The 14,729-nt window shown below is 40.9% G+C and overlaps 1 protein-coding gene across 2 annotated transcripts in view; it reads left to right on the top strand.

Moving 5' to 3' along the window:
• The window catches only part of AKAP6 (A-kinase anchoring protein 6), a 493,527-nt gene that overhangs the window by 186,349 nt on the left and 292,449 nt on the right, over nucleotides 1-14,729 (top strand). For both annotated transcript variants that reach the window (XM_006763650.2, XM_006763654.2), the window contains exon 4: nucleotides 5,012-6,772. In XM_006763650.2, the coding sequence (XP_006763713.1) occupies nucleotides 5,012-6,772 (1,761 nt within the window). The remainder of the gene's footprint in view (nucleotides 1-5,011; nucleotides 6,773-14,729) is intronic.

Raw genomic sequence — 14,729 nt, forward strand, 5'->3', positions numbered from 1 at the left:
TCCCGAGGGGTCCCAGACTGTGAGAGGGCACAGGCCAGGCTGAGGGACCCCCCCCCTACTCCCTGAGTGCACAAATTTTTGTGCACCGGGCCTCTAGTAATTAAATAGAACAAAACCAGCTTTTAACTGTGCTCTGTTGTAATAATAATTCTTCTCCCCCCTATCCTGTCTTCCCTCCCTTCTTTCCTTCCTGCTTTCCTTTCTATTTTCCCTAAATATTTATCAGTTTTCTATTACATATAAGGCACTAATCATTCAAAGAAGAATAACACATGTTAGGAATCACATTCAAAATTTCATGAGATTCATGGGATGACAGGTGCTGTTATTCTTATTTAGTAGGTGATGTTATTGCATCCATCTTACAGATGAGAGGACTGAGATTGAGAGAGATAAAGTCACACAGGTAGTGCTAATTATTAACAACTATAAAGTGAATAAATTACCCATCAATAAAGTGAATAAGTTACTGTCTGCATAAAACATAACCTTCATCCAAGAAACTGCTTCATGACATATTAAGTGGAGGTATATTTGAATTTAGACATTGCTAGGCAGCCATGGCAAACTAATGACACTACACAATTATATGTGATATTTCTGAAATAAAAAAGCATAGTAAAGACAACGGGGACTGTTACCCTACCTCCATATCCACCTGAAACTTCATTACTTACATGCTTTAGAAAACTATCTGGGAATGTGGTCTAGAAGAAAGCAATAGGACTACATACATTGGTATAACTAAGCAATATTTTAAGAAATGAAACTTATTAATTATTGATCTGCTCTCAGAAACTTCTGAGAACTTTGTTTTTTAAAAAAATTGCTTCTGCATGATGAAATCTGTAACAATACTTTTGAAAAATGCTCTTTGATAACCAACTGGGTTAAAAAAATAAAGGTAGATGGTTGTCACTTGGTCTTTAGGATATGAAATAGATATGCCATGTGCTGTTTTTGGTTTTGTTTTGTTTTTCATGGAGGGATTTTTTTCACATTAAAAATACAGTCTGAATTAAAAATAGTTACCCATGAGTGACAAGCCACCATGCACAGAAATAGTTGGCTTGGGCCGGAACAGGATGGGAGAGGGTTTACCTTGAAGCATTAAGTGTTTTTGAGTGCAGTATTATGTTTTCCAAACAAAGGACTGGGTAGGGAAGGGGTCCTCAGGGGAAGACCTAGGAAAAGGGAGCCATACCCTATTCTCTGATATGTAGTCTCATGAGTGCCCCTTATTTTCTAGCTAGACAGTATGCCTGAGCTTTAGGTTCTATGACCATGAAAATGGGAACTAAAGCTTTCCCAGGGCTACTGTGTCCCAAGCCTGTCCAGAAACAGGTGGCTGACACTTTCAGTGTCTAAGTTTTACCTGAACTCTCAAATTCCTATTTCTCTACCCATCATAGAAACACTTTTCCTTAATGCTTCTCTAACCTCGCTCAAGTAGCCACAGTGCTGCGCCTTTATGAGAAATCAGGTAGAAAATAATGCAAATTTCAACTAGTTAGTAATTTAAATGTCAACTAATGGGATAGCTTGGAACTTACCCATCACTTATAATACACTTTTAAAAATATATTTTTATTGATTTCAGAGAGGAGGGGAGAGGGAGAGAGACAGAAACATCAATGATGAGAGAGGATCATTGATCAGCTGCCTCCTGCATGCCCCACACTGGGGATCGAGCTCGCAACTCAGGCATGTACCCTGACCGGGAATCAAACCATGACCTCCTGGTTCATGGGTCGATGCTCAACCACGGAGCCAAGAATTTTTGAAACATGCAATACCTGACTATTTAGTAAGGGGCACTATCCTCTTTTCTCTTAGATTGTCAAATTTAAAAAAAAGGGCAACAGCCAACAGAAAAACCCTTCGAAGCTGTTCTGCCCTCTCCCTTCCAGAGAAGTTGGAGGTCCAGAGAGGACCCTGTTGCCCTACAGAGCAGAAATTACATAAACATTCTGCATTAACTGAGGTAATTTAATTTGGATTAAAAAATGGCTTTATTGCACTGAGTTCATATGTTAATGGCTCCATTTCCTATGTTTAATTCGTGTTTGTGAGCATTCTCCCAAATATATATTCTGAACTAAATTAAGAAGCAAAAAAAAAAAAAAAAAAAAGAAGAAGGCCTTAAGAGGAAAACCAGCAAAATGTTTAAAATATTGATTTTCTTAATTTGGGGTTGGAAAAGTGGGGGGCATCTTATACACGGAAAAATACGGTACTTTCTTTAATAACTGTATAAAGTGTGACTTTATTTGGCTGTCTCATTCCTTGGTGATTTTTGGCTTCTGACTTTGTTATTTAAAGATCCTGGTCCAGGTATGCACACAATTCCATTAAAGCCACACAATTCCATTTAGCTCATTTTGGCAGTTAATACTGTTTTCTCACTTTGTGCAGTATAATTGCCAAAAGGATATCTCTCATTTTGATAAAAGTTTCTTCCTAAATATACTTGAATAGTAAAATAATATGAGGGGACATTCATTAAATACCTATCCATGTGTCAGACTTATGTTTTACATATATTACCTCTTTTGACTCTCACAACAGCGCTATGACATGGCTTATCATTATTCCCTTTTTATAGATGAAGGAAATGAGGCTTAGCAACATCAAGTTACTGGGTCATGGTCACATGACTAACTAGTGCTAGAGGTAGAATTTGACTCTGAAGCTTGGGCTTTTCATCACCGGAGTCAACTGAAACTACATAATCAGAGGAAGAAGTTACATGAAGGCGTAGAGATACATTCCAAAATGTCATCATTCATTCATGTATTGCAGGGGTGGGGAATATCCGGCCTCCAGGCTTTAGAAGGCCCACAAAATCATTTGGTTTGGCCCTGCCAAGGCATTAGCAGTGAGTTAATTAAATGTTTGACTAAATATAGCAGGCTAATTTTTAAGTTGATAATTTGGTATGGCCCTTGAATGATGTTATAAATATCCAAATGGCCCTTGGCAGAAAAAAGGTTCCCCACCCTGAAATTTTATTCAACAGATATGTCTTGAGTGCTTGTTCTATGCAAATCACTATGCCAAGTGTTGCAGATATCCTGGTGAGTCAGCCATTTTCTATGTGATTTATACTGTTGTGGTGCATACACACTAGTGGGAGAAACAAGGTAATGAAATAACCACAGAGTATTTATTTAAAGATTGAGACAAATTCTTAAAGGAAAAACAACATAGTTTTACAAGAGTCTCTAAGGAAAGATTCTGACTTAGGTGAAGGTTTGGAATTTTGAAGAAATACAACTTAATCTGAGGTCTGAGGGGGTAAGAATTCATAAGTTACAGGGTATTATAGGTGGGAAACTTTCCTGACAGAGGAAATAGCATGTGCAAAGGCCCGAGGCAGGCAGACACTGTGGTCCAGTGAAGCCATGTTTGTTCTTGGAAGGGTTTGGGTTTACTTAGCAGGACAATAATAAAGAACTTTAAGCAGAGACTTAACAGTAACAGATTTGTAAAGCTTACTCTGGTGGCTATGTGCAGAACAAACTGGAGTAGGGGGTATGTCAGTTTAAAATAATATCTAATGAACCACAGAAAATTATGGTACCAAGGTCAGAGTATGGACATTTGCTAGTTATGCACCTTCTTTTGGCTCAGGCTCTGGTTATATAAAACAGTAATATAGACCCAACACTGGAAGAAAGTTGTTGGGAGATTTAAATGAAAAAGAAATAGTAGTAATTAACCATCCCCATTTATAGAGGAGGAAACTGAGGTTTAGAAAGGTGAAATGAGGCCTTTCATCATTATTATTTATCTGGATGATACAGTGAGAATGAGGGGCGTAGGAGATAAAGGTAAGTTAAAGGTCTGAAGGAAGAGAACATTGTCAAAACACAGCAAGCAAATGAATAGAAAAACCTATAGAGAGGTCAGAACTCGGGGTAACCTGGTTGAAGGGACACAGGGTGCAGCAGCTACATGAGGTCCAGCTTCAGTTTGCTCACCTGGTTTCTCCTTCAGGAGAACGGAGGTCTGTGGATGTAACAGTTCCATTTCCATCCATCCTTCGTCTCCTAAGGGACTAGATTAGACCAGGCTGTCCTTCAGCCTGGTTCACATAATGGGATTCCTTTCATCCCGAACAAATCATCAGTGAAAAAGTGTTGGCTGTGTGATGTCAGAAACTGCATTAGTAATGAGACAAAAACCTTAATTGCATAATTAAAGATTAAAAAATTTAAAATACTTGCTTGTATTACTATTTTTTAGCATAGAGAAGTTTCAAACTGTCCTACCCCAAATTATAAATAACAGTGGAGGTGGTATCTAATATAAACAAATGGGAGCAGGGGTGGGGGTGAGGAGGTTGGGGGAGAAATGCATGCAGAGTGATGGGAACTAAGATGATAAAGTTTTGATACTGAATAATTTTCTCCAGGAGTTTGGGTGTTTACCTTAGAAAGGGTGGGGAGAAATAGAAGCTAGTCTTGAACTGCTTTTGTTATATGCAAATTCATGTTTCACCTTCCTGGGATTTGTGAATATATATTTAACATGACAGACTTAGTACACTTTAGAAATACTTATTGAGCATCTACTATGAGTTAGCCAGTTGTGGTAGGTGATGGAGTGATAGCAATAAGCAAAAGAGACACTCATGGAGATGTTATTCCTACATTGATTTGTTCCCAGAAATTTTATTACATCATTTAAAAAATGTTTATTAACTGAACAATGCATTATTTTAAGATAGAACATTAAGGCAAGAATGGATATTTTGGGGTTGACCTTGACCATTTCTATCGAAGCTTTATTCTCTAGATTAAAGAAAAATCTTTGAATATTTAAGAACAGGATATTATATAAAGTAATGTGATAATTGATTAATATGCCATTCTGTATGTCAAACCAGAAGCAACGGAGACTGATGCATTTTGACCTTCTTAGCGGCCTCTGCTGAGATTTCATTTGAACAGCAGCTGAGTGTAATTGATGTTCCATTTACTGAAACCACTGCCATTGTCTGTTTCAGGGCCGGCTCGATTCTCTAACGGAAGTAGATGACTCAGGACAGCTAACTATCAAATGCTCTCAAAATTACTTGTCTCTGGATTGTGGAATTACTGCATTTGAACTGTCTGACTATAGTCCAAGTGAGGATTTGCTCGGTGGCCTGGGTGACATGAGCCAGGTCAAAAGCAAACCCTTTGACTCTTGGAGCTACGGTGAGATGGAGAAGGAGTTCCCTGAGCTTATCCGAAGTGTTGGGTTACTGACGGTGGCCACTGACCCCATCGCTTCCAACTGCAGCGAGGCAGTGAGTGAGGGGGCATCTCAAGGTTCTCTCTCAGCAGATGATAAAGGTGGGTGTGAAGAAAACAAGGCTCCCGCAGTCGAGGAGCAACCAGGCTCAAACCAGGGCATGTCATCTCCAGTGGAAGCTCTGACAAATACTGTCCAGTCCTTTTCTAAGACCTCGAAGCAAGAATCCAATTCTCCCTCCCAACCTGGAGCAAAGAACCAACAGCCTCTTCCCTGTGAGAACACAACCCCCAAACGATCCATCAGAGACTGCTTTAATTATAACGAGGACTCCCCCACACAGCCCACATTGCCAAAAAGAGGGCTTTTCCTTAAAGAGGACGCTTTTAAGAATAACCTGAGAGGTGCTGACGGAAAGAGGCAGATGGTTGATCTCAAGCCCGAGATGAGCAGAAGCACCCCTTCCCTGGTGGATCCTCCTGACAGATCCAAGCTCTGCCTGGTGTTGCAGGCGTTCTACCCCAGCAGCCCTTCGGCTGCCAGCCAGTCCTACGAGTGTCTGCACAAGATGGGGGGCGGGAATCTTGAAAACACAGTCAAAAGTCACATTAAAGAAATCTCCTCCAGCCTGGGAAGGCTCAACAACTGCCACAAAGAGAAACCTCGACTTAAAAAGCCACATAAGAGCCCAGAAGAGGTGCCTCCGTGCCAAACCCCTAAAGCAGGAACTGGTTCGGGCAAGCAAACCGAAATCACCAGGAGCTCCAGAGTGCCAAACGGAATTCCCTCTTATACTTCCAAGGCCGTGCAGGGGCCAGAAACCGATTCTGCTTCTACATCCTCCCTTGAGCCGTATCCTCAGAGCAGTTGGAATGCCAAACTACCAGCGCAGTCAGAAACATCCAGTTCCCCACCGTTCACTCAAAGCAGCGGATCTCCTGTTGGCTCGGACAGTGTCATGTCTCCGGTACCCCTTCTTTCAAAACACAAAAGCAAAAAAAGTTACTCCTCCTCCCCAAGTCACGTCTCAAGGAATGGGCAGGTTGTGGAGGCCTGGTATGGCTCCGATGAGTACCTGGCACTGCCCTCTCATCTTAAGCAGACAGAAGTATTAGCTTTGAAGTTGGAAAACTTAACGAAGCTTCTGCCTCCAAAACCCAGAGGAGAAACCATTCAGAATATCGATGACTGGGAACTGTCTGAAATGAATTCAGATTCTGAGATCTATCCAACGTACCATGTCAAGAAGAAGCGTACAAGGCTAGGCAGGGTATCTCCCAGTTCATCCAGTGACATAGCCTCTTCGCTGGGGGAGAGCATTGAGTCTGGGCCCCTGAGTGACATTCTTTCTGACGAGGAACTGTGTATGCCTCTCTCTGGCATGAAAAAATACATGGATGAGAAGTCAGAGAGAGTGTCATCTTCTGAGAAAAATGAGAGCCATTCTGCCAAAAAATCTGCTTTAATTCAGAAACTTATGCAAGATATTCAACACCAAGACAACTATGAAGCCATATGGGAAAAAATAGAGGTAAGTTAGTCTAATTAATCTGAGTGATTTCTTATCTTACCTGATTTTTGGAAGTCATGCTGGAAAAAGTTCAACTCTCTCCACTCATATAAAATGTGTTGCTATTTTTGGTAAACAAAACTGATTCCCCAAAGACAGAAAAAGCACATGATCACTGCACTGTGACAGAGTATGTGTCATTGAGAACAGCCCTTGTCAATGTATTAGCTTGGTGTACCCCTACCTGGTATAGAATTCTTGTTTGTAGTGCCCAAACCTAACACAGCTTCTGACGAGTGGTGGGACCCTGTGGATGGAATACAGAGTAAAGGAGAGCAGTAGCTGTGCAAACACCCATGTCTCAGGAATATGTGAATAGAATATTCCAGTTGCCCTCAGTGCTTTTTCACTTGTTTGTTCTAACTCCAGAATAGCTTCCACAACTCCATTGTTAACTTCCTGTAGAAATAGGCCAGATATTTTTTGGAAACTTTGTTTTGCTTCAGTCTTTCTCCTCTTTGAGGCCCTTGGCTAATAACCATGCTACTTATACTCTGTACCACCCATGGGCTCTGAGTTGGGGACTTGATATTTTTGGTAAATCTGTACTTTTAGAATGAATTATTAGATGTGGTGAAATCTTTGAGGACAGACATCAAAATCCTCAGGACTGAGCTTTATACTATAGGATGTGATTTAAGACTGGATAAAAGTATAGAGTAATTCCCCTTATCCACAGGGGATCCGTTCCAAGACACCTAGTGGATACATGAAACCAGAGACAGTATTGAACCTATCTATATACTACATTTTTTCTATACATACATACATACATATGATAAAGTTTAATTTATAACTTAGGCACAGTAAACAATAACTAATAATAAAATAGAAAAATTATAACAGTATACTGTTCTAAAAGTTATATGAATGTGGTCTTTCTTAAACTATCTTATTATAACTATCTCTTACTTGCAGGAAATGGCTTAGTGTCACTCATATTAGGGGACTTCTTGCTGGCATGTTGATATAGGCTCAACGTTTTCTACTGCAACACATTGCTGTCAGTTGGAAAATGCTTTTTGTTCATATCTCCCACCCACAGATTTCATATTTTTTTTCCATCTTAACCAAGCACTTATCACACACTGGAGCCATAACTTTTGCAGTTGGAGGTGCATCAGCAAAACAAGCATGGGGTTCTTTTTCCTTCTTCCCAATCTCATGGATAGATGTGTTCTTACTATAAGTTTTAGTAACCCAGCATATGATTTTTCTACCTTTATTATTAAGTAGAGAACTTTTACCTTTTTACCCAAAAAAAGAAGTTTAGGGTTTCTCTTTGGCATATATGAATTTCCAGCATCACTACTCTTGTGCTTTGGAGCCATTATTAAGTAAAATAGGGGTCATTGTGATACCATGACAGTCAATTTGATGACCTAGACAGCTACTAAGTGACTAATGGGTGAGTAGCGTATTACAATGTAGATACACTGGACAAAGGGATGATTCACATCCTGGGCAGGATGGAGTGAGATTCCATTATGCTACTCAGAACAGTATGCAATTTAAAGCTTATGAATTGTTTATTTCTGGAATTTTCTATTTAATATTTTGGGACTACATTTGACTGTTGATAACTGAAACCATGGAGAGTAACATCGTGGATAAGGGGGGACTGCTGTAGTACATATGGACAGAATAACCTGTAGAAAGAAAATGAAGGTACATTAAGAAAAGAGGGGAAGTTAATAGCAATATATAATAATAGCATATTGTTTTTACAAAGTATTTATTTGTCAAATCCTCACAACAACCCTAATATTAACACCATTTTATGGGTGAGAGATCAGGCGGTCTGCTCTGGAACCCATGGTATAATTAAATGCTTCCATGCCCTCCTTAAGGAAGCGATCAATACGTGATGCATATACATACTGCAGTATTGTAGAGAAGAAATAATATCAGTGGAGCTGGGAAGTTAGAGAGGAGGAAGGTGGGCATTTCATGTAGGAGGAGCATAAACTGAAACAGAGGTAAGGATTGGGAATGAGCATGATATGGGGGAACATAGTGAGCTGTTCTGACTGGAAGGCTGTGATCAGAAAGCAATGGAAGTTTCCATCTATTTGATAGACCCGGTTGCTGCAAGGCCCCAGTGGCCAGACTCAGGCAATTAGAATTTGTTCAGTGGATGGGCATCCATGGCAACTTCTTTGAAAGGCACTGAGAGTAGTAATATAACCCACAAATGACTAATGCTTCTTGGACTCTTATTTTGTGCTTGAATCTGTGCTAAGAGCTTTATAAGTCATATGCTACTTAAGTCCTGGGAGCTAGGCATTTTCCAGACAAAGGAGCTAAGGCAGAACATAGTTAGGAAATCTGCTGATGGCCTCACAACTAGTAAGAGCAGAGCCTGGATTTGAACCCAGAGCCAGCATACTTTAAGCAGCATAGGCCATGGCCTGCCATTGCCTGTCTGATCGGCTTAACTGCCAATCACAGGAAAGCTGGTCAAAGCAGCTCTGGTGGCGACCAGTCCAGAGATGGCAGCCAATCTGAGGGACTGCTGTCATGTGGATGGGGGGATGGAGGGAGGGGGAACGTGCTGTTGGAGAAAGGTTCCAGGAAACTGGTTCTGGGCCACGCTCAGTCATTAAAGCCTGGAGTGGCCCATAGCTAGTTATGCTGCATCTGAGACTCAGCTCTTCTTTTGTAAACAGAGATGTTTTTTAAGCAGATAATGGCCACAATACCAACTTCCAATGACAGCATCCTTTTATTTCATAATTCTACAAAGATAAAGCTGTCTTCAACCTGTAGGACTGGCATATCTTTAATCAAAGGAAACACTTATTTTATTATTATTATTATTTTTAATTCTCACCAGAGGATGTTTTTCCATTGATTTTAGAGTGAGTGGAGAGATGGAAAGACAGAGAGAAATATCAGTGTGAGAGAAACACATTGATTGGTTGCCTCCTGCATGCCCCCAACCACAGCTCAGGCTGGGGAGGAGCCTGCAACCCAGGTACGTGCCCTTGACCAGAATCAAACCTGGGACCCTTCTGTCCGCAGACTGATGCTCTAACTAGCCATTGAGCCAAATTGGCTAGGGCTAAGGAAACATTTAGATTGGTAACTGGCTTGAAATGGAGGTAAGGTAAATTTTAAAAATAAATATTCATTGATATTGAGTATGTGATGAAACGTTTAAGGGAAGTGTTTTGTCAGACATTGGAAATACTGTCCTCAAGTTGGGATGTGAGGTGAAGGCTGAAAGGAGATTAAGCTCCTTTCTCAGCCTAACCTCCTTTCACGACGTCCGATGAGGGCAGCTGCCAATTCCCAGGTCAGTTGACCTTTAATATCATACTCTAGCTTTGAGCTCCTTCATATTATCTATTCTATTTGAAAAATATAACATAATAAAAGAGTGTATTATTTAACATCTTCCTTGTAGCAGGCATCTACTAGGCACTTTAACTGCAGTTATTTTCTCATAAGATTGTACAAGGTGGGTTTTACTATCTTAGATTGGCCACCTCTCTTCCTCTCTAGAGCTCTCACTCTGGTACTAGCCACCACCACCTCCTGCCTGAATTACTGATAGAGCCTCCTAGCTGGCCTCTCTGCTTCATCCAGCTCCCAACACAGTCTCTTCCCAGCACAGCAGCCATAGTGATCCTTTTAAAACATAAATCCGATCGTGTCTCCTTGCACCAGCTCCCGTCACATTCAGAGGTCCTACATGGACTGGCTTCCTGATTTCCTCTCTGGTCTTATTTCCAACTGCTCTTCCCTGTACTCACTTCACTCCATTCCCACTGGCCTCCTTGGTGTTCCTAGAACAAGCAGAGCCTGTCCTGGCCCTTAGGATCCTTGTCAGTTCCCTCTGCCTGCACCCTCTCCAGCAGGTGCCCTCATTCCCAACTCCTTCACCTCCTCTGGGTCTTTGCTCATAATAATTTCTCAGGGAAGACCACCTTTAAATGATGTAATCTGACTTTTAGTTTTTTTCTATAGCTCTCATCATATTCTGTTATTTGATATAATTATCTTGTTTAGTATGTTTATTATTTTTGTTTGTCTCCCTGCTAGAATAGGAGCTCTGTGTGGTCAGGAATATTTATCTGTTTCATTTGCTAATAAATCACATGTACATAGTAGATGCTCAATAAAAACTGTTGAATGAATTACTGAATCCCGATTTTAGAGCAGAGGAAACTGAATTCAGGTACTGGAAATCACTAATCCTAAACTGCATAGCTACTAAGTCATAGAGCCAGGCTTCAGGCCCCATCTGCTTTGCTCTTCCCATCAAGTAAAGTATTGAGAATAGATGAATTCCCTGAGAAAATGAGAATAGATGAAGAAGAGAAGAGGGGCGGCAACTGAATTTTAGGTTGAGGCAGGCATAAAGAAAAGGCCCGGTTGTGAGGATTAGGAAGGGACTGAAAGATTCTTGGGTGCTTTGTAAATAAAAGGAGAAGAGATGTTTAGTAAGATGGATATTAGCTTCATTATTTGAAAAAGGGAGATCAAGATGAATAAGGGCAATGAAGAAACCAACCTTTAGATTTATTTTAAAGAGTCAATGAGGACTTCAGAGAAAAAAGACTTAATGAAAGAGTGGAGGTAGAAACTGGACTATAGATTATTAAGAAGTGAGAGGAAATCATTCCTAATAGCTCAAGAAATTGGATTGTGAAAACAATATGAGACAAAGGACTACAGTTGAAAGTAAACAAAAGTTTTGTTTCTTTTAACTAAAGCTTATTTGAAGGCAGAAATAACAGACTCAGGAGCCAGAGATCTTGAGGTGGCTAGAAAGACTGTATAAATGGGCCACACCCTGAGATAAGAGGGAGGGCACATGGAGCTCCATGAGAAGAATTCTGGCTTGATACTAAAAGTTATAAAACACGGAAGAATATGTCCTGCTTCTGATTCCACCTTTACCAAATGAAGAGTAATGTTTCCTCCTCCTATCATGTCCCAAGGTCCCTCTCTCTTCTCTCTGAGCCACACAGAGCGCAAGGCAGAGGCCTGAAGTCCACTGATAGGTGAGGGACTCCCGTGGCTGTGATAGGATCTCTGGGCTAGCATCCGAATGGCAAGTGTCTTAGATGCCTTTTTGGTTCCTTCACTCTCTACTCCTCAGATGTGTGTCTTTATTTTAGTAGACTTGTTTTATGAATGTGAAAATTTTATTTTTAATGTGTATTTATATTTAGAAAAATTAATTTCTTTTTATAGATAATATACTCACATGATTTAAGAACATATGTTTAAAGATATCCAATAAAAATTCTCTCTCATCATTATCCCCCATTTGAGTTCCCACTTCACAATGGTGATCACTGTTGCTTTTAGTTCTTATGTTCTTTAAGAAGTGCTTTATACATACAAGCAAATGCAAACATATTTATGAAGCAATATTTTAAAACCTGGTAAATAAGTTGCAACCCTGTCTTTCTACTCAAAAGTGCCTCAGTTAACTCTGTGAGTTCTTAAATGATGGTTCCTTTCCCAGCCTCTCAGTGGGGGTTGAGAATTTGGTGAATATGGCTGCTTTCCTCAGAATCTCCCATGTGGATAAGGTAATGGAGCCTCTCAGGTCTGAGTGCTCACCTTCTGTAGGAGCTTCTCAAGGCCTAAAATTAAAAGTGAAAACCCAAACAAGCCATTGAACTAGACTCAGTTGTTCTAATACATTCAGAGGATACATAGGACCCACTGTCTCCATTTCTAGGTGTTTATCTGAAAAACCCAAAACACTGATTTGACAAAGTATATACACTCCTATGTTCATTACAGCATTATTTCCAATAACCAAAATGTGGAAGCAACCTAAGTGTCCATTGATAGGAGAATGAATAAAGAAGATGTAGTACATATATACAATGGAGTATTACTCAGCTGTAAAAAGAATGAACTATTGTCATTTGCAATAACACGGATGGACCTAATGGGTATGATGCTAAGTGAAATTAAGTCAGACAGAAAAGCAAATATCATATGATTTCACTTATATGTGGAAACTAAAGAAAACAACAAACAAAAAAAAACCACAAATGGACTCATAAAATATTTTGATGGTTTTCGGATGGGAGGGGGTTTGAGAGCTGGATGAAAAGGTGAAGGGATTAAGAAGTACAAATTGCCAGTTACAAAAAATCACAGGGATGTCACAGCATAGGGAATCCTATATAATAAAAGACTAATAGGCTAGGTGTCCAGTCGTCTGTTCAACCAATCAAAGTGTACTATGCTAATGATATGCTAAGACTGCTCAACCACTTGCTATGACATGCACTGACCACCAGGCAGAGAGCAGATAGTCGACCTGTTGAATAGTCACTATGATGTGCACTGACCTCCAGGGAATAATGCTCTATGACACATGCCTCTATGATACCCACCCTCTTTGACACCCAGCCTCTATGACACCCCTGCATTATGACACTACTACTCTATGACAACCCCCCTCTATGACACCCTCCTCAATGACACACCTCCACTATGACACCCTCCTCTATGATACCATGCTCTATGACACCCTTCCTCTATAACAACCCTGCTCTATGATATCCTCTATGACACCCTGCTCTATGACACCCTCCTCTATGACACCACTCTTCAATGACACCCTCCTCTATGACACCCTCCTCTATGATGCCCTTCTCTATGACATCATCCTCTATGACACTCCTTCTCTATGAAACCCTTCCCCTATAACAACCCTGCTCTATGACATCCTTCACTGATACCTCTCCTCTATGAAACTCTATGACACTCTATGAGAACCTCTATAACAACCTGCTGTATGACACTCCTCCTCTATGACACTGTCCTATATGACAACCTTCTCTATGACACCTCCTGTATGACACCCCTTTTCTATGACACCCTCCTCTATGAAACCCTCCTTTATGACACCCTCCTCTATGATATTCCCCTCTATGACACCCTCCTCTATAATTACCGCACTTTGACACCACCCTCTGACACCCTTCTGTATGAAAACCTTCCCCTATAACAACCCTGCTCTATGACACCCTCCTCTATGACACACTCCCCTATGACACCCTCCTCTATGACACTCCTCTATAACACCCTCCTCTATAAGAAACCTGCTCTATGACATCCTCCTGTATGACACTCCCCCTCTATGACACCCTCCTGTATAACTCGCCTGCTCTATGACACCAACCTCTATGACACCCTCCTCTGACACCCTCCTATATGACACCCTCTTCTATGACATTCCCCTCTATGACACCATCTATAAATACCCTGCTCCATGACACCCTCCTCTATATCCTATTCTGACACCCTCCTCTATGACATCCTACTCTATGACATCCTCCACTATGACACCTCTCCTCTATGACACCCTCCTCTATGACACTCTATGATAACCTCTATAATAACCCTGCTGTATGACAACCTTCTCTATGACACCCTCCTGTATGACACCCCTTTTCTATGACACCCTCCTCTATGAAACCCTCCTTTATGACACCCTCTATGATATTCCCCTCTATGACACCCTCTATAATTACCGCACACTTTGACACCCTCATCTATGACACCCTTCTGTATGAAAACCTTCCCCTATAACAACCCTGCTCTATGACACCCTCCTCTATAATTACCGCCCACTTTGACACCCTCCTCTATGACACTCCTCTATAACACCCTCCTCTATAAATACCCTGCTCCATGACACCCTCCTCTATGACATCCTATTCTGACACCTCTCCTCTATGACACCCTCCTCTATGACACTCTATGATAACCTCTATAATAACCCTGCTGTATGACAGCCTTCTCTATGACACCCTCCTGTATGGCACCCCTTTTCTATGACACCCTCCTCTATGAAACCCATCCTATTCTGACACCCTCCTCTATGACATCCTACTCTATGACATCCTCCACTATGACACCTCTCCTCTATGACACC

Source organism: Myotis davidii, unplaced genomic scaffold, assembly GCF_000327345.1.
Source record: "Myotis davidii unplaced genomic scaffold, ASM32734v1 scaffold116, whole genome shotgun sequence".
Classification (NCBI taxonomy): domain Eukaryota; kingdom Metazoa; phylum Chordata; class Mammalia; order Chiroptera; family Vespertilionidae; genus Myotis; species Myotis davidii.